The following is a 23,175-nucleotide window of genomic DNA, read 5'->3' as shown; positions in this document are numbered from 1 at the left end:
CACAGCTGCGGTAAAAGCCACAGAGACGGGGTGGGAGCGTCCGTTTCAGGCGGGGGGCAATTTCTACCCCTATCTTTTTATTTAATATATTAAGGAAAAGTACTGCAAAATATCTCACTGACGTTAAATATAATTGAGCAGAACTGTACAATATTCACCTACATTCACGTTTTCATTGTTCAACCTCAGCCCGTTGCTTTTCATAGATGACATTTCAATGATTGTAGTAACACAGATTTAAGCAGAAGTGTTATTGCATCAGCCGAGTGTTACAAACACCGCGCAATATTCAGCTCCCTTACAGTCAGTGGAATTCAGTATCAGGCGGGGCGTTTCCTGTCCGGCCGATTTGTTATTGCCTGTTTTGTACTGTCCCCCCAAGGCAGATTTCTGCTCCCGTGTCTTTATATAGAGCCTTTCACAAACAGCTTCACAGCCAATGACGTACCTTTGATGTGTAATCACTGTGTTACGGAGGCCAAAGTGCAGCCATTTTGTGCACAGCAAGGTTCCACAACAGCAATAAGATCAATAGCTAGTTAATCTGATTTTGGTGATGTTGGTTGAGGGATAAATATTGGCCAAGACACCGGGGAAAACTTCTGCTTTTCTTGGAAATAGTGCCATCATCATCGTAGGCGGTCCCTCGTATTGAGTGCCACATCCACCTGAGAAGACAGACAGGGGCCTCGGTTTAACGTCTCATCCGAAAGACGGCACCTCCGACAGTGCAGCGTTCCCTCAGCACTGCACTGGTGTGTCAATTCCTTGGAGTGGGGTTTGAACCTACAACCTTCTGACTCCAGTGTCAGCTGTGGCTCAGTGGGTAGCACACTCGCCTCTGAATCAGAAGGTTGTCGATCCCACTCCAGGGACTTGAGTACATAAATCTAGGCTGACACTCCAGTGTAGTGCTGAGGGAGTGCTGCACTGTCTGTCTTTCGGATGAGACGTGTAATGTACAAGACATTAAACCAAGGCCCCGTCTGCTCGCTCAGGACTATTACCAGGTCCCTGGGTTTCCCCGACTGTTTTCAGCCTTCCAGGAACATCGCCAGTAACAGTTACATTCTGACCATTGTGAATGTGTCCCTCAGTGATACTGCTGCCTACAGCTGCAGTGTGTGGAGCTACATCTATGGAGCAGGGACCCAGCTCAATGTAACCATTACAATCTCCTTACAAAGGGAGCGTAGAAATCTTTTCTCTGGTGGGGGAGTTTATTGGCCCCCTCCCCGACTGACAATGGACAACCGTTTCCAGCAGTGAGGGGCTGGCGGGCAGTGGCACTGACTCCCACTTACCCCGAGGAGATGGAATGCTCTCCCACTAACCCCAGCTCTGCCATGGTCAGTGTTGGAGGGCACCAGTGAGTGCAATCCCACCATAACTGTCGAGATCGCGGCCCATGCAATTTCAGGGCCAAGCTTTTAGCTTTCTCTCTGCTTTTAGTGAGAGAATATCAAGGGTAGATTTTCGAGTTGCCACCTGGGATTAAATCGGCGTCGCAGACCACAGCCGATTACAGAAACCGCCTGAATTACATTTTCAGTGAAATTAATCTAAATTAAAATTTAACATTTTCTGTGACAGGCAACTATCTTCAACGTCAATTGTACGCCCAGCCGGTATGTTGAAAATCTACCCCAAGTGTTTCTATTGCTCTGTATAAACACCACATCCCTCAGTAACCACGATCCATAGAATCCTAGAAATTTACAGCACAGAAGGAGGCCATTCGACCCATCGTGTCTGTGTCTATTCTTCCTTAGTGCCTGAGAGCAATGTGATACCCAGGGGGAGCTGTCTGTCTCAGTTGTGCTTATATTAAACCTGGTTTTAATGTTATACCGAGGGAGAGTTGCCTGTCTCGGTTGTGCTTATATTAAACCTGGTTTTAATGTTATACCGAGGGAGAGTTGTCTGTCTCGGTTGTGCTTATATTAAACCTGGTTTTAATGTTATACCGAGGGAGAGCTGTCTGTCCTGGTTGTGCTTATATTAAACCTGGTTTTAATGTTATACCGAGGGAGAGCTGTCTGTCTCGGTTGTGCTTATATTAAACCTGGTTTTAATGTTATACCGAGGGAGAGCTGTCTGTCTCGGTTGTGCTTATATTAAACCTGGTTTTAATGTTATACCCAGGGGGAGTTGCCTGTCTCGGTTGTACTTATATTAAACCTGGTTTTAATGTTATACCAAGGGAGAGCTGCCTGTCTCGGTTGTGCTTATAATAAACCTGGTTTTAATGTTATACCGAGGGAGAGTTGTCTGTCTCGGTTGTGCTTATATTAAACCTGGTTGTAATGTTATACCGAGGGGGAGTTGCCTGTCTCGGTTGTGCTTATATTAAACCTGGTTTTAATGTTATACCGAGGGAGAGTTGCCTGTCTCGGTTGTGCTTATATTAAACCTGGTTTTCTGAAGGACAGGAATCCGAGTCTTTACTCGATTCACCTTACTGCTGTTGAACTATATGTCACTTTTTGATATTTTACAGAGTTATCTGAAAAGTCATCTCTGAATATCATCATCAGCATTGCAGTCTGTGCCCTGGTATTAGCCGCCTTACTCTGCATCTTCATAGCCGCAGTATTCTACGTGAAAAAATGGGCATGTTTTCAAAGCAGACTAAAAGCGGAAGGGTAAATACAGTTTCATTTCCTGTCTCATTTCAGTCTGATATTGATTGGTGCAGGGGATGGAATCAGCCCAAGAATGGGGGCAGACTAGCTGGGGACTGAGGGTTTTCTCTTGCTGTACAGGTCAATAAATACAAACATAAACAGCATTAAATCACCCAGTTATAAAATACACTGCAACTTCTCAGGTAATTAAAGGAGTTTTGTGTTTTACACCCTCTCTCTTTCAGTGTTTCTCTCCTTCTCCTCTGCCTCTCTCTGTCCATCTGTATCGCCCGCTCTCTCTCCCTCTCTCTCTCTCGCTGCCACACACTCTCATTGTCCCACCTGTTTTCTCCATGTGACTGTATCTCAACCTTTCCCTCCCTTTCTCTTATTGTCCTTCTGTATCTCTCTGTCCCGTGCTCTCGTTGTTGTGTTTTCTCTCTCTGCCCTTCCCTCCTTCTGCACCTTTGAAATTTTACGGCTGGAATTTTCCAGGGTGTAGCGCTGCTTCAGGCTGTGCGCTCAGCCGGGGGTCCATGTGCTCACGGCCTTGTGTCTTCCATATAACTGCCAATGTAAAGCGTCTATCTGTCTGTAACTCATCTACTCCTTTTATCACTTTGAACATCTCGATCAAATCCTCCCTCAATCTTCCTGTTTGAAGAAAATTCCGTCCCAGTCGCTCTAGCCTATCCTTGTAACACAGACCCCCTCATCCCTGGTAACTCTGGGAATATCTCATGCCATACTTCCCAGTCAGTTGTGTTATGTCTTGAATAAAGAATCTGAACAGATACTGTAAGCTTAAAGTAATGTGTGACCGTAGTCCTTTATTACAGGTCTCAGAGTGCCTCTCCAGCCTGTGAGACCTCCTTATGTACCAGTGCTCCCAAGTGATTGTGGGATCTCTTGGGACTCCAGGGAATGAGCCCACTGGTGGTTAAACATGGTATTTACAGGTTTACATGTATATCAACACTCTTCCCATCGCCCACCGCCCCCCAAAGTCAATAGTGTAACCATTTACAATGTGAGTCAATCTGGGGCCTTCCTTTCCCTGGTTGATCGTCTCGGTGCAAATGCTGGTTTTGGTGAGTCGTTTGTTGGGCCCTCGCTGGGCTGCTGTGCAGCTGGCCTTGCTGGGCTGCTGGAGGTGGTGAGTCCTGCTGGGCTGCTGCGGGTGATGGGTTCTGCTTCGTGGTCAACCGCTGGGTCGGTTGCCACTTGTGTGTGTGTGTGTGTTGGGGAGTCGAAAAAGGTGGAGTCTATTGTTGGTTGTTCTGGATAGTCCATGAATCTGAGTTTGGTTTGGTCCAAGTGTTTTCTGCAGGTGAGTCCATTTGAAAGTTTGACCACAAACACCCTACTCCCCTCTTTGGCCATGACAGTGCTGGGAAGCCACTTGGGACCATGTCCATAGTTCAACACAAATAAAGAATCATTAATCTCGATTTCGTGTGACACATTTGCACGATCATGATATGCATTCTGTTGAAGCCACCTGCTCTCTACCTGTTCGTGTAGAGCAGGGTGGACTAATAAGAGCCTTGTCTTAAGTGCCCTTTTCATGAGCAGTTCAGCGGGGAGAACCACAGTGAGCGAATGGGGTCTTGTGCGGTAACTAAGCAAGACTCAGGATAGGTGAGTCTACTGTGAGTCTTCAGTTAGTCTCTTTAAGCTCTGCTTGATTGCTTGCACTGCTCGATCTGCCTGACCATTGGAAGCTGGTTTAAACGGGGCAGATGTGACATGTTTGATCCCATTGTGGGTCATGAACCCTTTGAACTCGGCACTGGTGAAGCACGGCCCATTGTCACTTCAAAGGACATCAGTCAGGCCGTACATGGCAAGCATGGCCCACAGGCTTTCAATGGTGGCAGTGGACGTGCTTGCTGACATTATCTCACATTCAATCCATTTGGAGTACGCATCTAATACCACAAGGAACATTTTTCCCAAGAATGGGCCTGCATAGTCGACATGGACCCTGGACCAGGGTTTGGAGGGTCAGGACCATAAACTTAGTGGCGCCTCCCTGGGTGCATTGCTTAACTGTGAACATGTATTACATTTGTGCACACAGGACTCTTATGTCTGCATCGATACCAGGCCACCACATGTGGGATCTGGCTATCGCTTTCATCATTACGATGCCTGGGTGGGTGCTGTGGAGATCACTGATGAAAGTGTCCCTGCCCTTTTTTGGCACCACTACCCGATTACCCCACAGGAGGCAGTCTCCCTGTGTCGACATTTCATCTCTGCGCCGCTGGTACGGCTTTATTTCTTCCTGCATCTCTAGTGGGACATAGACCAACTCCCATGAAGCACACAATGTTTTTACAAAGGACAGTAAGGAGTCCTGGCTCGTCGAGATTCTAACCTGTCGGGTGATAACAGGTGATTGCTCACTCTCGAATGCTTCCATTACCATAACTAAATCTGCGGGCTGTGCCATCTCCACTTCTGTGTTGGGCAATGGCAGCCTATTGAGAGCATCGCTACAGTTTCCTGTGCCTGGCCTTTGGCGGATTGCATAGTTGTATGCGGACAACTCTCTGGATGCGTATTTATCCCCTTACTTTCAGAAAAGAGGGATATAAGTGGCTTATGGTCGGTTTCCAATTCAAATTTGAGCCCAAGCAGATATTGATGCATTTTCTTTACCCCATAAACACATGCTAACGCTTCTTTTTCAATCATGCTGTAGGCCCTCTCAGCATTAGACAGACTTCTGGATGCATAAGCAACCGGTTGCAGTTTCCCAAATTCATTAGCTTGTTGCAATACACACCCGACGCCGTATGACGACGCATCATATGCAAGTACCAAACACTTTCATGCATCATACAACACAAGCAATCTGTTAGAGCATAACAGTTTCCTAGCTTTCTCAAAGGCATTTCTTGGCTTTTACCACATACCCATTCATCTCCTTTACGCAGTAAAGAGTGCAGGGGTTCTAACAATGTGCTAAGACCCGGTAAGAAGTTACCAAATTAGTTCATGAGTCCTAGAAACTACTGCAGCTCCGTCACGTTCTGTGGTCTTGGTGTGTTCTTGATTGTCTCCGTCTTCGAATCGGTGGGCCTGATGCCATCCGCCGCGATTCTTCTCCCCAGGAACTTCACTTCAGGCGCCAGGAAAACTCACTTTGAGCGTTTTAGCCTGAGCCCCACACAATTAAGCCGACTAAGAACCTCCTCCAGGTTCTGCAGGTGCACGATGGTGTCCCGACCTGTAACCAAGATGTCGTCCTGGAAGACAACAGTGCGCGGGACCGACTTCAGCAAGCTTTCCATGTTCCTCTGGAATATCGCCGGGGCTGAACGAATCCCAAACGGGCATCTGTTGTAAATGAAGAGACCTTTGTGCGTGTTGATGCAGGTGAGGCACTTCGATGATTCCTCCAGCTCCTGCGTCATGTAGGCCAAGGTCAAGTCCAGCTTTGTGAACGTTTTTCCTCCCACCAGCGTCGCAAACAGGTCGTCTGCCTTTGGTAGCGGGTATTGATCCTGCAGTGAGAAACAATTGATAGTTAGTTTGTAATCACCAATGTTGGGGAAGTCCAGAACCAGGGGTCACAGTCTAAGGTTAAGGGGTAAGCCATTTAGGACCGAGATGAGAAGAAACTTCTTCACCCAGAGAGTAGTGAACCTGTGGAATTCTCTACCACAGAAAGTTGTTGAGGCCAATTCACTAAATGTATTCAAAAAGGAGTTAGATGAAGTCCTTACTACTAGGGGGATCAAGGGATATGGCGAGAAAGCAGGAATGGGGTACTGAAGTTGCATGTTCAGCCATGAACTCATTGAATGGCAGTGCAGGCTCGAAGGATCGAATGGCCTACTCCTGCACCTATTTTCTATGTTTCTATGTTTCTATGATTCTGACGGTGCCGTCTTTCTTGAGGACTGGAACAATCTGACTGGCCCAGTCATAACGGAATGTCACCTGGGCCAGGAAATAGTGCGGGGAATCCTGTTAGACCGCTCTAACGCATGTGTAGAAAATGTGCAGGAGCCCATTTTACATCTTGTAATCTGTGGAAATGAATGCTAATGGTGGCTAGCAGGATTCCCCAGTTTTCCCAGGAGCAATGTCCATTGTGCTCTGCTCACCCACATAAAGTGAGCCAGTGCTTTCAGCAGGTCGGTACGCAAAGGGCTTCTGGCTTTTCCACAGCAGCGTTTTTGATGATGGACGTGGGATTTGAGAGCTGCGGCAGTTTTGTTTTATTAGTTGTGATGCACTGCATTGGAATTATTCCACATCACAGGATTCGCCAAAGTCCAAGGCATTGTTGTTGGTATCCGTGCCCACCTTGGACCCTACACATTACACCACGGTCTTCCTGAACTCCGGGGGCTTCGAACCCCCTCAATGTGCAGTTCAGTGACCAGCTCATCATGCGGTGAATGTTCTAATCCCTCCATTTTAAGACCATCCACTGTGCCTTAACTCTTTCAAGGAGAAGGCAGACTGGGATCATGGTTCCTGAGAGACAAAGGCTATCCTCTGAGCCCTGGTTCCTGACATCATTGTGACAAGCGGGATCAAAGACACAACATGATGCACGCAGTCACCGGGATCATTAATCTCCAAGATGCAACAATGCATTTCTAGTCCTGACCCCATCTCCAAAATACACTGGCCCAATACACCCTTACCAACATAGACCTCTGCACTAACTCAACTACCATAGCTGCCCAGCCTATTGCCTGCTAATACCTAATTCTGCACTGTCAGACGGAAACTGTCTGGTCACAGGTTGGGCCTCTACTCATTGGCATTCAGAAGAATGAGAGGTGATCTTTTCGAAACGTATAAGATTATGAGGGAGCTTGACAAGGTGGATGCAGAGAGGATGTTTCCACTGATAGGGGAGACTAGAACTAGGGGGCATAATCTCAGAATAAGGGACACCCCATTTAAAACTGAGATGAGGAGGAATTTCTTCTCTCAGAGGGTTGTAAATCTGTGAAATTCACTGCCTCAGAGAGCTGTGGAAGCTGGGACATTGAATAAATTTAAGACAGAGATACACAGTTTCTTAACCGATAAGGGATTAAGGGGTTATGGGGAGCGGGCAGGGAAGTGGACATGAGTCCATGATCGGATCAGCCATGATCTTATTAAATGGCGGAATAGACTCGAGGGGCCATATGGCCTACTCCTGCTCCTATTTCTTATGTTCATTGTTTTCGGTCCCCGCCACAAACTCCGTTCCCTAGCCACTGACTCCATCCCTCTCTCCAACTTCTGCCTGAGGTTGGACCAGACTGTTCGCAAACTTGGTATTATATTTGACCCTAAAATGAGCTTTTGACCACATATCCTCAACATACGACCGCCTATTTCCACCTCCGTAACATCACCTGTCTCTGCCCTTGCCTCAGCTCAACCGCTGCTGAAACCCTCATCCATGTCTTTGTTACCTCAAGACTTGACTATTCCAACGCACTCCGAGCTGGCCTCCCATATTATATCCTACGTAAACTAGAAGTAATCCAAAACTTGGCTGCCCGTGTTCTAACTTGCACCAAGTCCTGCTCACTCATCACGCCTGTGCTCGCTGACCGACATTGGCTTCCAGTTAAGCAACGCCTCGATTTCAAAATTCTCATCCTTATTTTCAAATCACTCCATGGCCTTGCCCCTCCCTATCTCTGTAATCTCCTCCAGCCCCACAACCCCCCCGAGATATCTGCGCTCCTCTAATTCTGCCCTCTTGAGCATCCCTGATTATAATCGCTCCACCATTGGTGGCCGTGCCTTCTGTTGCCTGGCCCCAAGCTCTGGAACTCCCTGCCTAAACCTCTCCACCTCTCTACCTCTCTTCCCTCCTTCAAAACGCTCCTTAAAACCGAAGTCTTTGAACAAGCTTTTGGTTACCTGCGCTAATTTCTACTTATATGGTTCAATGTCAAATTCTTTATCTCAAATAATACTCCTGTGAAGCACCTTGGGACATTCACTACGTTAAAGGCGCTATATAAATACAAGTTGTTGTTGTTATGTATAGGAGACAAACATAACCCACTTCAATCAGGAGGAGTCGATCGAACATCAACCAAACGGTCATGACTTGTGCAGAATTTCATTTTAAGAGAGAGACGTTCTTTGAAACTTCTGTGCTCTTTCCTGCTCACAGCAGTGCCAGTGTGAAGTTGTACAGAAACATTCACTGATATTTATGCTCACAGCAGTGCCAGTGTGAAGTTGTACAGAGACATTCACTGATATTTATGCTCACAGCAGTGCCAGTGTGAAGTTGTACAGAAACATTCACTGATATTTATGCTCACAGCAGTGCCAGTATGAAATTGTACAGAAACATTCACTGATATTTATGCTCACAGCAGTGCCAGTGTGAAGTTGTACAGAAACATTCACTGATATTTATGCTCACAGCAGTGCCAGTGTGAAGTTGTTGTACAGAGACATTCACTGATATTTATGCTCACAGCAGTGCCAGTGTGAAGTTGTTGTACAGAAACATTCACTGATATTTATGCTCACAGCAGTGCCAGTGTAAAGTTGTACAGAAACATTCACTGATATTTATGCTCACAGCAGTGCCAGTGTGAAGTTGTTGTACAGAAACATTCACTGATATTTATGCTGTAAATGAATCATTGACTTTCTGTTTCTGCACCATCTCCCTAGGCCCCCCGCTGGAGAGCTTAACCCGGTGTATGCAACAGTCAGTGGTAAGAAACCCAATTCATTACTCATTCCGTTGATTAGTCCGAATAATGTTTATTGTTTTGTGATGTTTCTAAAAATCAATCGGATGAATCTTGTACTTATTGTTATCTCTGAAAAATGGAACACTTTCCCATTTCAAGCACTCGATATCTGCATCAAGCTGGTGAAGATATAGGAGAGTCAGCTGTGGAGTAAAGCTCCCTCTGCCGGGCATCACTAATGTGCCTCACCCTCAGACTTGGAACAGAGCTCACCACTGGAACAATTTCTACTTCAATTCTTGCCGCCTCTCTCAGCAATGTTGATGTTTAGTGTCCAGTGAGGGATGTGTTGTCCTGAGATCTGTAAGAGCCACGTGGAGACGGACACACAGACACAATCTCCATCCCTCCAGCCGCGGCCGATTTCAAACCCACTCCCACTGGTGAGCAGACAGAGTTCAGTTACCCCCATTGGAACGTTAACCTTGGAGTTGGTGCTGTGTAGATGTGTTGCAGCTCACTGCTCCCAGGTGAAGCAACGGACACAGGGTCAAGCTCTTTCATATGTGAACATTTAATGCTGCATTTATACCACACAAACCAGACTCATGATGTAGTATACGTGGGGAGTGACGCAGTGTGTGTGGGGAGTGACGCAGTGTGTGTGGGGAGTGACGCAGTGTGTGTGGGGAGAGACGCAGTGTGTGTGGGGAGAGACGCAGTGTGTGTGGGGAGAGACGCAGTGTGTGTGGGGAGCGACGCAGTGTGTGTGGGGAGCGACGCAGTACGCAGTGTGTGTGGGGAGGGACACAGTGTGTGCGGGGAGCGACGCAGTGTGTGTGGGGAGCGACGCAGTGTGTGTGGGGAGCGACGCAGTGTGTGTGGGGAGGGACGCAGTGTGTGCGGGAAGCGACGCAGTGTGCGTGGGGAGCGACGCAGTGTGTGTCGGGAGCGACGCAGTGTGTGTGGGGAGCGACGCAGTGTGTGTGGGGAGCGACGCAGTGTGTGTGGGGAGCGACGCAGTGTGTGTGGGGAGCGACGCAGTGTGTGTGGGGAGCGACGCAGTGTGTGAGGGGAGCGACGCAGTGTGTGCGGGGAGCGACGCAGTGTGTGTGGGGAGCGACGCAGTGTGTGTGGGGAGCGACACAGTGTGTGCGGGGAGCGACGCAGTGTGTGTGGGGAGCGCCGCAGTGTGTGTGGGGAGCGACGCAGTGTGTGTGTGGGGAGCGACACAGTGTGTGGGGAGCGACGCAGTGTGCGTGGGGAGTGACACAGTGTGTGTTTGTGTGTGTGTGGGGAGTGACGCAGTGTAGGATAGGCAAGCAGAGTTATGGATGAGCTAAAGTTTATGTTCGGCGGAGGATGTGAGGCCAACCAGGAGAGCACTGCAATAGTCGAGTCTTGAAGTGATAAAGTCAGGGTGAGAGTGTCCGCAGCAGGTGGCCAAAGATGGCCGATGGTTTTTTAATCGTTCAAAAGCATTTATTGCCCTTGGGAAGGTGCAGCCCGTGAGGTGATGCTACTCCCACAGTGAGTATATTTCTTGGTCGCAGTTTGTTACAACTGTGTGTCTTGCTCGGTCATGTCAGAGGGCAGTTAGAACTCAACCACATTGCTGTGGTCTGGAGTCACATATAGACCAGATTTCATTCCCTAAAGGACATTGGGGAACCAGAATCTGGTAGTTTCATGGTCACCATTACTGATACTCGATTTTTATTGCAGATTTATTTAATTAGAACCATAGAATAGAATCCTAGAATGGTTACAGCACAGAGGGAGGCCATTCGGCCCGTCGAGCCCGTGCTGGCTCTCTGTAAGAGCACTTCAGTGAGTCCCTCTCTCCCGCCCTCTCCCCGTAGCTCTGTAAACCTGTTCCCTTCGGGGACTGACCTATTCCCTTCTGAAAGCTACGATTGAATCTGCCTCCACCAAGCTTTCAGGCACTGCATTCCAGATCATAACCACTCGCTGCGTCAAAAGGTTTTACCTCATTGGTTCTTCTGACAATCACCTTAAATCTGTGACCTCTGGTTCCCGACCCTTCCACCAATGGGAACAGTTTCTCTCTATCTACTCTGTCTGGACCCCTCATGATTGTGATCACCTCTCTCAGATCTCCTCTCAATCCTCTCTGCTCCAAGGAGAACAACCCCAGTTTCTCCAGTCTGTCCATGTAACTGAAGTCCCTCATCCCTGGAACATTCTTGTAAATATTTTCCGCACCCTCTCTAAGACCTTCACATCCTTCCTAAAGTGTGGTGCCCAGAATTGGACACAATACTCCAGTTTAGGCTGAACCAGTGTTTTATACAGGTTCATAATAACTTCCCTGCTTTTGTACTCTATGCCTCTATTTATGAAGCCCAGGATGCCAAATACTTTTTTAACCACTTTCTCATCCTGCCACCTTCAACGATTTGTGCTCATGTACCCCCAGATCTCTCTGTTCATGCACCCACTTCAGGATTGTACCCTTTAGTTTATATTTCCTCTCCTCATTCTTCTGATCAAAATGTATCACTTCACACTTTTCTGTGTTAAATTTAATCAGCCACCTGTCCGCCCATTTCACCAGCCTGTCTATGTCTTCCTGGTCTGTCACTATCCTCCTCACTGTTCACTGTACTTCCAGATATTGTGTCATCTGTACATTTTGAAATTGTGCCCTTCACCCCCAAGTCCAAGTCATTAGTATATATCAAGAAAAGCACTGGTCCTAGTCTCGTCCCCTGGGGAACACCACTGTATACCTTCCTCCAGTCCGATAAACAACCGTTCAATGGGGAAAGATTGGATTTACTGCGGTTGTTTCCTTTGGAACAGAGGAGACTGTGGGGACACCTTATCGGTGTGGATAAAATTATGAGGGACCTAGATAGAGTGGATAGAAAGGACCTATTTCCATTAGCAAGAGGGGTCAATAACCAGGGGACATCGCTTTAAAGTCATTGGTCGGAGGTTTAGAGGGGACTTGAGGGGAAATTTGTTCACCCAGAGGGTGGTGGGGGTCTGGAACTCACGGCCTGAAAGGGCGGGCGATGCAGAAACCCTCACCACATTTAAAAAGTACTTGGATGTACACTTGAAGTGCTGTAACCTACAGGGCTACGGACCTAGAGCTGGAAAGTGGGATTAGGCTGATAGCTCTTTGTCGGCCATCGCCAACACGATGGGCCGAATGGCCTCCTTCTGTGCTGTAAATTTTGATGATTCTATGGGGCTGAAATTCGCCCCTCTCCTGAAGGCCTGTTACCACCGTAAATCAGCGGCCCCACTGCGGAGTGGAGTGGCCGGGGACTTTTGCTGGAATGGCTGCTGCTAGCCCAATTGCTCTCCCGAGTTTTCCCGGCGGTGCCCCGATCCCACCCTTACCACCCCTCTGCTGCCGATCGGTGTTAAACACATCATCACCGTGCACACTGCCGATCCAACCCCCCGATAGCGACATTCCCCTGGGAAAATCTTCGGCCCACTCGGCGGTGCCAAAACAACCTTTTCCCGGTGGCCCGGTGAGGCTGTGGCCTTTTGCAGCGGCCGTGCAGCTTCCCTTAAAGGGGAGGACCCACTGCCGCTGCCGCCATGTTTTTCTTGTCGGCCGACTGCCAGGTCAGCCCGACAATTATACCGCGGGTTCGGCCGGGCCACCAACAGGCAGCATGGGGGCCGCTGGCCCGGTCGAGACCCTCCCTGGTGCCCCTGTGGACTGAAGTTGAAGGGGACAGTTGCGGTGACGCGTGGCGTGATGATGTCATCGCGGCGGTGAATATGCACCGCCCCCAACATCCGCCCCTCAGTTGCTGTCACCGCCACGTTTTTGCCGCTCCGGTGTAGTCATCGGCCCCATTATGATCGACTTCCGGATAGAAACAAGAAAAAACACAGAGCGTAATTTCCCGAAAGAGTCAACCCGAACTGCAGCTGTGGTAAAAAATATCGAAACGGGATGCGTGCGGGGGGCATTGTGTGCCCCTATGACTCTATGACACTCTCCTTTTCCTGTCACTTAGCCAATTTCATATCCATGCAACTGTGGGGTGTTCGACAGATAGAGCGAGGGGCGAGGCTATGGAGGGATTTGAAAATAAGGATTAGCATTTTTAAGTCGAGGTCTTGTTTAACTGGAAGCCAATGTAGGTCAGCGAGCACAGGGGTGATGGGTGAGCGGGACTTGGTGCGAGTTAGGACACAGGCAGCCAAGTTTTCGATTACCTCTACGTAAGGTAGAATGTGGGAGGCCAGCCAGGAGTGCGTTGGAATAGTCAAGTCTAGAGGTAACAAAGGCATGGATGAGGGCTTCTGCAGCAGATGAGCTGAGGCAAGGGTGGAGACGAGTGATGTTACGGAGGTGGAAATAGTGAGGTACAACGTCTGGGTAATGTTGCCGAGGAGTAACATGTAGATGTGAGAAAGGAGGGGCCAAGGATCCAGCTTTGGGGGAGGTTTGAGAAGAGAAGCCATTGATGCAGATAAGTGGAAGCACTGAGCTGGAGGAGAGATGTTGGACGATGATTGTGTGGGTCGACTGTGTCAAAGGCTGCATAGAGGCCGAGGAGGGAGAATGCAGCATGGACACAGTCACACAGAATGCTGGTGATGACTTTGGCTCGGGCCATTTTGGTGATAAACATGGACGTTGCATTGGGTCTGTCAGCGGCTGGCCTGGAGATCGAGGAGGTGGAGGGTGTCACAGAGAGGAAAAGCACAGATGTGCTTATATCTCGAGTCTGGCACCCACTCTGACTCTGCCCAGCTACTACACTTTCACACCTACTTGGCCATACCTGAGGAGACCCGTCTTTTCTGTCTCCACTCACGAAGCAGTCTGTGACAGAGTTATGCCACGTGCTGAAGCCAGGAATCCAGAGTGGGCCGAGCACAGGGACAGACATGGCCATTGTGGGTGAACATCACAACTTTGAGCTTTTGTTCAATCAGATCCTTTCAAGCCACCACTGGAGACATTTGTAACATTAGTATTACTTCAGTCCGCTGATGCCGCAAGCAGGCCCCGGGAGCCGAGGTTTGCAGGGGAAACACCTTCGTCACTTTGTCCATTGAAAGGAGACAACAGCTCGAGTGGGCACAGCACTTTTACCTGTTGCAGCTTCTGTAAAGTGCAGGGTCTCATCGATGGCACATACACAGCCAACAAGACCCATAATGACTATCCCAAGGTGGGCATCTATAGCAAAGGCTTCTATCCATCATTGTACAGGTGGTGTCAGACCACAAGTACAGGATCATTCAGGGGAATGTGCACCAGTCCAGCCTGGAGTGACAGCCTGGATTATGGGCTCAAGTCCCTGGAGTGGGGCTTGAACCCACCATCTTCTGACCCCGAGGTGAGAGTGCTACCCACTGAGTCACACCTGACTCCCGTGGTGTACAGTGTAGAGCACTGACAGAGTGTGTGGCTTATCACCACATGTATGCTGCATGGTTTGCTGCAGGTTGCTGAGTGGGATACAGTCGAAGAGTATTTGACCACACTGGTTTCACTGTGATTATCAGTCATACATGTGGCAGCTATAATAAACTCACACAGGTTCTTATATTTCAGCTGCAACCCAGACTAATAAACAGGCAGCCGCATCCTCGACTGTGGTGAGTACTGAGCAACAGCTTTTATACCGATATCCTGCTGTTAAATACACCTCATCACTTCCTCTCCAGCCCTGGACGTTATAGTGTGTTTCTTTTACTTATGACCAGTGTTCTTCTGAAGGAGCTGACTCTTGCTGGGAAACGGTTTACAAATGGCAACAGCCCCTCCCGATATCACACCAAGCAACTGTTTATCATGTGTAGCTTGGACAGTACCAGTAACCATGGCAGTGAGTGAGGGAACATAGGAACAGGAGCAGGCCATTCAGCCCCTCGAACTGTTCCGCCATTCAATTAGACCAGGGCTGATCTGTATCTCAACTCCAGCTACCCGCCTTGGTTCCGTAACCCTTAATACCCTTGCCTAACGAAAATCTATCCATCTCAGTTTTGAAATGTTTAATTGACCCCCCCAGCCTCAGCTTTTTTGGGTAAGTTCCAGATTCCCACTGCCCTCTGTGTGAAGAAGTGTTTCCTGATTTCACCCTGAACGGCTGAGCTCTAATGTTAAGGTCATGTCCGGACTCCACCATTCAGAGGAAATAGTTTCCCACAGTATCAATTCCTCGGATCATCTTAAACACCTGAATTCCATCACCCCTTAATCTTCTATACTCGGGAATACAAGCCTGGGCAGTGCAACCTGTCCTCATAATCTAACCCTTTTAGTTCCCGAATCATTCTGGTGAATCTCCACTGCACCCCCTCCGAGGCCAATATCCTTCCTGGGCTGCGGTGCCTAGAACTGAATGCAGTGCCCCTGATGTGTTGTAACCAGAGTTTTATCCAAGTGTAGAATAACTTCCGCCCTTTGTATTCCAGCTCCCCTGAGATAAAGGCCAACATTCCATCAGCCTTTGTAATTATTGTTTGTACCAGTCCCCTGGGTTTTATGATTTCTGTGCATGGACCCTTAAATCTCTCGCTCCTCCACAGTTCCTAGCTTCTCGCCATTTAAAGATATTCTGATCTATCTCAGGTGGAGCTCGGGTGGAGTTGAGTAACACGTGGTGCATCCCTTTAAAGCCATAAGGTCGAATTGCCATACCTTGTTCACGGAAACAGAAATTCATCAGTGTGATCGTGTGACTCTGAACAAGCATTGAATTCGTTGTCATTTACAAAAACTAATATTGAATTTCCTGCTGTAGCAAAGCCTGTCATCTGGGTCACTAGGCGACTCTGATAATGTCACTGACCAGCTCCAGCCGTTCGAAAGTGGAAGCTTTTTCAATGCCTGGGTCCATATAAACAACATCTACAGACTCTCCCTTATCAAGCACCTTAGCTACCACCTCAAAAAATTCAACTAAGTTTGTTAGACATGAGTTCTGCTTTACAAATCCATGCTGGCTCTCTCTGACCAGCTCATATTGTCCAAGTGCTCAGCGACCTTCCCTAATAATAGGCCCAGCCTGATCCTGAACTCACGTGACTTTCACAGGTTGGAGTCTAGTTTGACTCCCGGGCCGGGGACTAGTGGTCAGATGACCGACTGAGGGAGTGATGGTCAGGTGACTGACTGAGGGAGTGATGGTCAGGTGACTGACTGAGGGAGTGATGGTCAGGTGACTGACTGGGGGAGCGATGGTCAGGTGACTGACTGGGGGGGGGGGGGGGATGGTCAGGTGACTGACTGGGGGAGTGATGGTCAGGTGACTGACTGGGGGAGCGATGGTCAGGTGACCGTTCCAGTGGTGCCGAGCTCCCCCTCCTCCCTGCGATTGTGAGCCACCGGCCTCATTTAAATCTGTCGTTCCATGGCCCGTGGGTCGGGTCGGGTCGGTGTGAGCACAGCCCAGGCTCCTGCCCGCTCCCACCCGAAATGGCAATCGGGGTCCCAATGGCATTGTGACTATTACTGCGGTGGGAATACTCTGAGCCCGCTGGGTGTGACTGGACCCTGGGTGATGGTGGGTCAGGATGTCAGTAGGGAGAGAAGGGATAACGTAAGGTGCTCCTGTCCCTGAGTGAGGGCGAGGCCTCCGGCTTCAGCCTGTCCCAATCCCTCTGCTCCCAGGCACAATCATTTCCAAGCGGCTCCCCTCCAAAGGCTCTCGGGGTTGTGTCTGTGGGCCCTCCTGTCCCGGCCTCCTCTCTCCTGTTAAGTCGCAACTTATTGTGCAGGCAGAGGGCCGGTGAGCTGCTGGAAGGGTCAGGAGCAGGTGCCGCAGATTATCGGTGTGTGTGGGCACCCGACACGAGGCTGGGTTTTGTTCAAAGGGATTGTCTCTGTGAAACCCTTTGTGTGTTTCCCAATCTACTAGTTTCCCACTAACCTTGGCCACCAATGCGTATAAGGTGGCCAAGGTTAGTGGGAAACTAGAAGATTGGGAAAATATTAAACGACAGCAAAGAATAACGAAGAAAGCAATAAAGAAAGGAAAGATAGATTACGAAGGTAAACTTGCGCAAAACATAAAAACAGATAGTAAAAGCTTTTACCGATATATAAAACGGAAAAGAGTGACTAAAGTAAATGTTGGTCCCTTAGAAGATGAGAAGGGGGATTTAATAATGGGAAATGTGGAAATGGCTGAGACCTTAAACAATTATTTTGTTTTGGTCTTCACAGTGGAAGACACAAAAACTATGCCAAAAATTGCTGGTCACGGGAATGTGGGAAGGGAGGACCTTGATACAATCACTATCACTAGAGGGGTAGTGCTGGACAGGCTAATGGGACTCAAGGTAGACAAGTCCCCTGGTCCTGATGAAATGCATCCCAGGGTATTAAAAGAGATGGCGGAAGTTATAGCAGATGCATTCGTTATAATCTACCAAAATTCTCTGGACTCTGGGGAGGTACCAGCGGATTGGAAAACAGCTAATGTAACGCCTCTGTTTAAAAAAGGGGGCAGACAAAAGGCAGGAAACTATAGGCCGATTAGTTTAACATCTGTAGTGGGAAAAATGCTTGAAACTATCATTAAGGAAGAAATAGCGGGACATCTAGGTAGGAATAGTGCAATCAAGCAGACGCAGCATGGATTCATGAAGGGGAAATCATGTTTAACTAATTTACTGGAATTCTTTGAGGATATAACGAGCATGGTGGATAGAGGTGTACCGATGGATGTGGTGTATTTAGATTTCCAAAAGGCATTCGATAAGGTGCCACACAAAAGGTGACTGCAGAAGATAAAGGTACGCGGAGTCAGAGGAAATGTATTAGCATGGAGATAGAACTGGCTCAATCTGGCTCAGCCATGATCTTGTTGAATGGCGGAGCAGGCTCGAGGGGCTAGATGGCCTACTCCTGTTCCTAATTCTTATGTTCTTATGTTCTTATGTGTGTGTGGGGAATGTGTGTGTGTGGGGGGAGTGTGTGTGTGTATGTGTGGGGGGGGGGAGTGTGCGTGTGTGTGTGGGTGGGGAGTGTGTGTGTGGGTGGGGAAGGTGTGTGTGTGTGTGTGTGGGTGGGAAGTGTGTGTGTGTGTGTGTGTGTGGGGAGTGTGTGTGTGTGTGGGTGGGTGGGGAGGGTGTGTGTGTGGGTGGGGAGGGTGTGTGTGTGGGTGGGGAGGGTGTGTGTGTGTGTGTGGGTGGGGAGGGTGTTTGTGTGTGTGTGGGTGGGGAGTGTGTATGTGTGTCGGTTGGGAGTGTGTGTGGGGAGTGTGTGTGTGTGTGTGGGTGGGGAGTGTGTGTGTGTGGGTGGGGAGTGTGTGTGTGGGTGGGGAGTGTGTATGTGTGTCGGTTGGGAGTGTGTGTGGGGAGTGTGTGTGTGTGTGTGGGTGGGGAGTGTGTGTGTGTGGGTGGGGAGTGTGTGTGTGGGTGGGGAGTGTGTATGTGTGTCGGTTGGGAGTGTGTGTGGGGAGTGTGTGTGTGTGTGTGGGTGGGGAGTGTGTGTGTGTGGGTGGGGAGTGTGTGTGTGGGTGGGGAGTGTGTGTGTGGGTGGGTGGGGAGTGTATGTGTATGTGTTTGTGGAGAGTGTGTGTGTGTGGCTCAGTGCCAGTGACAGACAGCAGCCAGAGTCTGTGCATGTTGCAGTGAGGCCTCGGACAGGAAGCTTTAAAAGAGCAGGAACCGGTCTGAGTGCTTTGTCACAGTGCAATTATGAGGATATGTTGCATGAACTTGGCTTGTATTGTCTGGGGTTTCGAAGGTTGGGGGATGATTTAATCAAGGGTTTAAAGTGAGAAAGGGACTTGCTATAAATTTGACTTGTGGGGCTGGAGGAACAGGAAGGTCCCTCCACCCTCTCTCCGCCAGTAATCCCCCTTCCCTCGTCCCTCCGCCAGTAATCTCCCTCCCCCCGTTCCGCCAGTAATCTCCCTCCCTCCCTGTGCCAGTAATCCCCCTCCCCCGCTCCGGCAGTAATCCCTCTCCCCTCCTCCCTCCACCAGTAATCCCCCTCCCTCCCTCCGCGAGTCATCCCCCTCCCTCTGTCCTTCCCTCCACCAGTAATCTCCCTCTCTCCCTCCCTCCGCCAATAATCCCCCTCCCTCCGCCAGTAATCTCCCTCCCTCCCTCCTTCCGCCAGTAATCCCCCTCCCCCTCCTTCCGCCAGTAATCCCCCTCTCTCCCTCCCTCCGCCAGTAATCCCCCTCCCTCCCTCCCTCCGCCAGTAATCCCCCTCCCTCCCTCCCTCCGCCAGTAATCCCCCTCCCTCCCTCCCTCCACCAGTAATCTCCCTCCCCGCTCCCTCCCTCCGCCAGTAATCTCCCTACCTCCCTCCCTCCGCCAGTAATCCCCCCTCCCTCCCTCCCTCCCTCCGTATACCCCCTCCCTCCCTCCCTCCATAAACCCCCTCCCTCCCTCCCTCCGTAAACCCCCTCCCTCCCTCTCTCCGCCAGTAATCCCCCTCCCTCCCTTCCTCCTGCCAGTATTCTCCCTCCCTCTGCCAGTAAACCCCCTCCCTCCCTCCCTCTGCCAGTAATCCCCCTCCCCCCCTCCCTCCGGCAGTAATCCCCCTCCCTCCCTCTGCCAGTAAACCCCCTCCCTCTCTCCCTCTGCCAGTAATCCCCCTCCCCCCATCCCTCCGCCAGTAATCTCCCTCCCTCCCTCTGCCAGTAATCTCCCTCCCTCCGCCAGTAATCCCCCTCCCTCCCTCCGCCAGTAATTTCCCTCACCCCGCTCCGCCAATAACCCCCCTCCCCCATTCCGCCAATAATCTCCCTCCCTCCCTCTGCCAGTAATCTCCCTCCCTCCACCAGTAATCCCCCTCCCTCCCTCCGCCAGTCATCCCCCTCCCTCCCTCCTTCCCTCCACCAGTAATCCCTCTCCCTCCCTCCCTCCGCCAATAATCCCCCTCCCTCCCTCCCTCCACCAGTAATCTCCCTCCCCGCTCCCTCCCTCCGCCAGTAATCTCCCTACCTCCCTCCCTCCGCCAGTAATCCCCCCTCCCTCCCTCCCTCCCTCCGTAAACCCCCTCTCTCCCTCTCTCCGCCAGTAATCCGACTCCCTCCCTTCCTCCTGCCAGTATTCTCCCTCCCTCCGCCAGTAATCACCCTCCCTCCCTCCCTCTGCCAGTAATCCCCCTCCCTCCCCTCCCTCTGTCAGTATTCCCCCTCCCTCCCTCCGCCAGTAATCCCCCTCCCCCCCTCCCTCCCTCCGCCAGTAATCCCCTCCCCCCTCCCTCCCTCCGCCAGTAATCCCACTCCCTTCCTCCCTCCACCAGTAATCCCCCTCCCCCCCTCCCTCCCTCCTGCCAGTAATCCCCCTCCCCCTTCCTCCCTCCGCCAGTAATCCCGCTCCCTCCCTCACTCCCTCCTGCCAGTAATCACCCTCCCTCCATCCCTCCGCCAGTAATCCCCCTCCCCCTCCCTCCCTCCGCCAGTAATCACCCTCCCCCTCCCTCCGCCAATAATCCCCCTCCCCCTCCCTCCGCCAGTAATCCCCCTCCCTCCGCCAGTAATCTCCCTCCCTCCATCCCTCTCTCCGCCAATAATCCCCCCCCTCCCTCCCTCTGCCAATAATCCCTCTCCTTCCCTCCACCAATAATCCCCCTCCCTCCCTCCACCAGTAATCCCGCTCCCTCCCTCTCTCCCTCCGCCAGTAATCCCCCTCCCTCCCTCTGCCAGTATTCCCCCTCCCTCCCTCTGCCAGTAATCCCCCTCCCCCCCTCCCTCCCTCCGCCACTAATCCCGCTCCCTCCCTTGCACCGCCAGTAATCTCACTCCCTCCCTCCCTCCCTCCTGTCAGTAATCACCCTCCCTCCATCCCTCCGCCAGTAATCCCGCTCCCCCTCCCTCCCTCCGCCAGTAATGCCCCTCCCCCTCCCTCCCTCCGCCAGTAATCCCCCTCCTCCTCCCTCCGCCAATAATCTCCCTCCCCCTCCCTCCCTCCGCCAGTAATCCCCCTGCCTACCTCCCTCCACCAGTAATCCCCCTCCCCCTCCCTCCGCCAGTAATCCCTCTCCCTCCTTCCGCCAGTAATCTCCCTCCCTCCCTCCGCCAGTAATCTCCCTCCCTCCCTCCCTCCGCCAGTGATTCCCCTCCCTCCCTCCACCAATAATCCCCCTCCCCCCTCCCTCCCTCCGCCAGTAATCCCCCTTCCTCCATCCCTCCACCAGTAATCCCTCTCCCTCCCTCCCTCCGCCAATAATCCCCCTCCCTCCCTCCCTCCCGCCAGTAATCCCGCTCCCTCCCTCCACTCCCGCCAGTAATCCACTTCCCTCCCTTCCTCCGCCAGTAATCCCCCTCCCCCCCTTTCCCCCCCCCACCCTCCGCCAGTAATCCCCCTCCCACCAGTAATCCCCCTCCTGCCAGTAATCCCCCTCCCCCCCTCCCGCCAGTAATTCCCCCCCCCCTCCCCTCCCTCCCGCCAGTAATCCCCTCCCCCCCTCCCGCCTGCCAGCTCACCCTCCCGCCGTGTTTGGGCAGGACAGCGATGGGGCCTGTGCAGAGCAGGCCTGAGAGTTAGAATCTCCCGGGCCTCACGGTGTGAAGGGCCTGATGGTCTGCCGTACGGCCCAGCCCCCAGCTCTCACTACTCCCGCCTCGAGTTAATGTCGAGGGTCAGACGTGAGCAAAGGCCACTGAGACCAGGTACCAGAGGCCCCAGGAACGTTACTGAGGGCCAGTGCCTTTAGCAGGACACTGACGGAACCTCAGCTTATGTATAAATGAGAGGGGATCCCGGCTCTGCCTCTGATGTGGGTTGATGGGTTTGTGCTTTAAGTAAGTGCGTGGGTTGGGGGAGAGGCCTGTTTCCGTGTGGTAATCTGTGTATTTATGTATGTCACTGTGTTTCAGTCGGAGGAAGGAGAGCTGTATTACGCCGATATTCAGTTCCTGCGACAGAAAACCGTGGGCCCGACATTAATAATCAGTGAGGAGACAACCGAATATGCTGCCATCAAACGCCCATAGTGACTGGGAATACATTCTTTAGCACCTACAAGTGGTTTGGTGAAGGACAGTGTTTGTGGCCGGTACCTCCGATCCCACAGGACCTCAACAACAACAACAGCTTTTATTTATATAGCACCTTTAACGTAGTAAAACGTCCCAGGTACTTCCGAGCGCGTGATAAGACAAAACAGATAAATTTGACATTGAGCCACATTAGAAGAAATTGCGGCAGATGACCAAAAGCTTGGTTAAAGAGGTAGGTTTTAAGGAGCGTCTTAAAGGAGGAAAGAGAGGTAGAGAGGCGTTCACTGGGGTTTATTGGTATTTCTGCTCAATAATTATTGTCGAATTTCCTCACCCAAAGGTGCAGAGCCCTGTCGGACTGAAGTCCCATAGGTCCCGGGGCCCATCCCTCCCTCGCCCCAAGTGACCATTCTTCACACGTGAGCCTTTGGGGCATCATTCTATCCTCACTCACTGCCCACACTTTCTGTCAGGGGTCACTAGGTTGTGGTTAGAAACAGGAATCCTCACCCGCTCCCTGACTCAGCTACACTGAGGTAAATGTATGTGTTTCCACTGGGACCCTGTCTCAGGATAGATAGTGGGACCCACACACACCACTGGGATCCTATCTCAGGATAGAGAGACCCACACACACCACTGGGACCCTGTCTCAGGATAGATAGTGAGACCCACACACACCACTGGGACCCTGTCTCAGGATAGATAGAGAGATCCACACACACCACTGGGACCCTGTCTCAGGATAGATAGTGGGACCCACACACACCACTGGGACCCTGTCTCAGGATAGATAGTGAGACCCACACACACCACTGGGACCCTGTCTCAGGATAGATAGTGAGACCCACACACACCACTGGGACCCTGTCTCAGGATAGATAGTGAGACCCACATACACCACTGGGACCCTGTCTCAGGATAGATAGTGAG

At 50.9% G+C, this 23,175-nt stretch overlaps 1 protein-coding gene across 1 annotated transcript in view; it reads left to right on the top strand.

Annotated features, from left to right (window-relative positions):
* The window catches only part of LOC139250599 (uncharacterized), a 33,202-nt gene extending 10,372 nt beyond the window's left edge, over positions 1-22,830 (top strand). The window contains exons 2-5 of the mRNA XM_070872996.1: positions 2,501-2,645; positions 9,297-9,340; positions 14,883-14,926; positions 22,120-22,830. Coding sequence (XP_070729097.1) covers positions 2,501-2,645; positions 9,297-9,340; positions 14,883-14,926; positions 22,120-22,236 — 350 coding nt within the window. The 3' untranslated portion in view covers positions 22,237-22,830. The remainder of the gene's footprint in view (positions 1-2,500; positions 2,646-9,296; positions 9,341-14,882; positions 14,927-22,119) is intronic.
* Positions 22,831-23,175: the final 345 nt, after the last annotated feature.

This window comes from Pristiophorus japonicus, unplaced genomic scaffold, assembly GCF_044704955.1.
Source record: "Pristiophorus japonicus isolate sPriJap1 unplaced genomic scaffold, sPriJap1.hap1 HAP1_SCAFFOLD_399, whole genome shotgun sequence".
NCBI lineage: Eukaryota > Metazoa > Chordata > Chondrichthyes > Pristiophoridae > Pristiophorus > Pristiophorus japonicus.
This window is presented reverse-complemented; position numbering and strand designations above follow the sequence as displayed.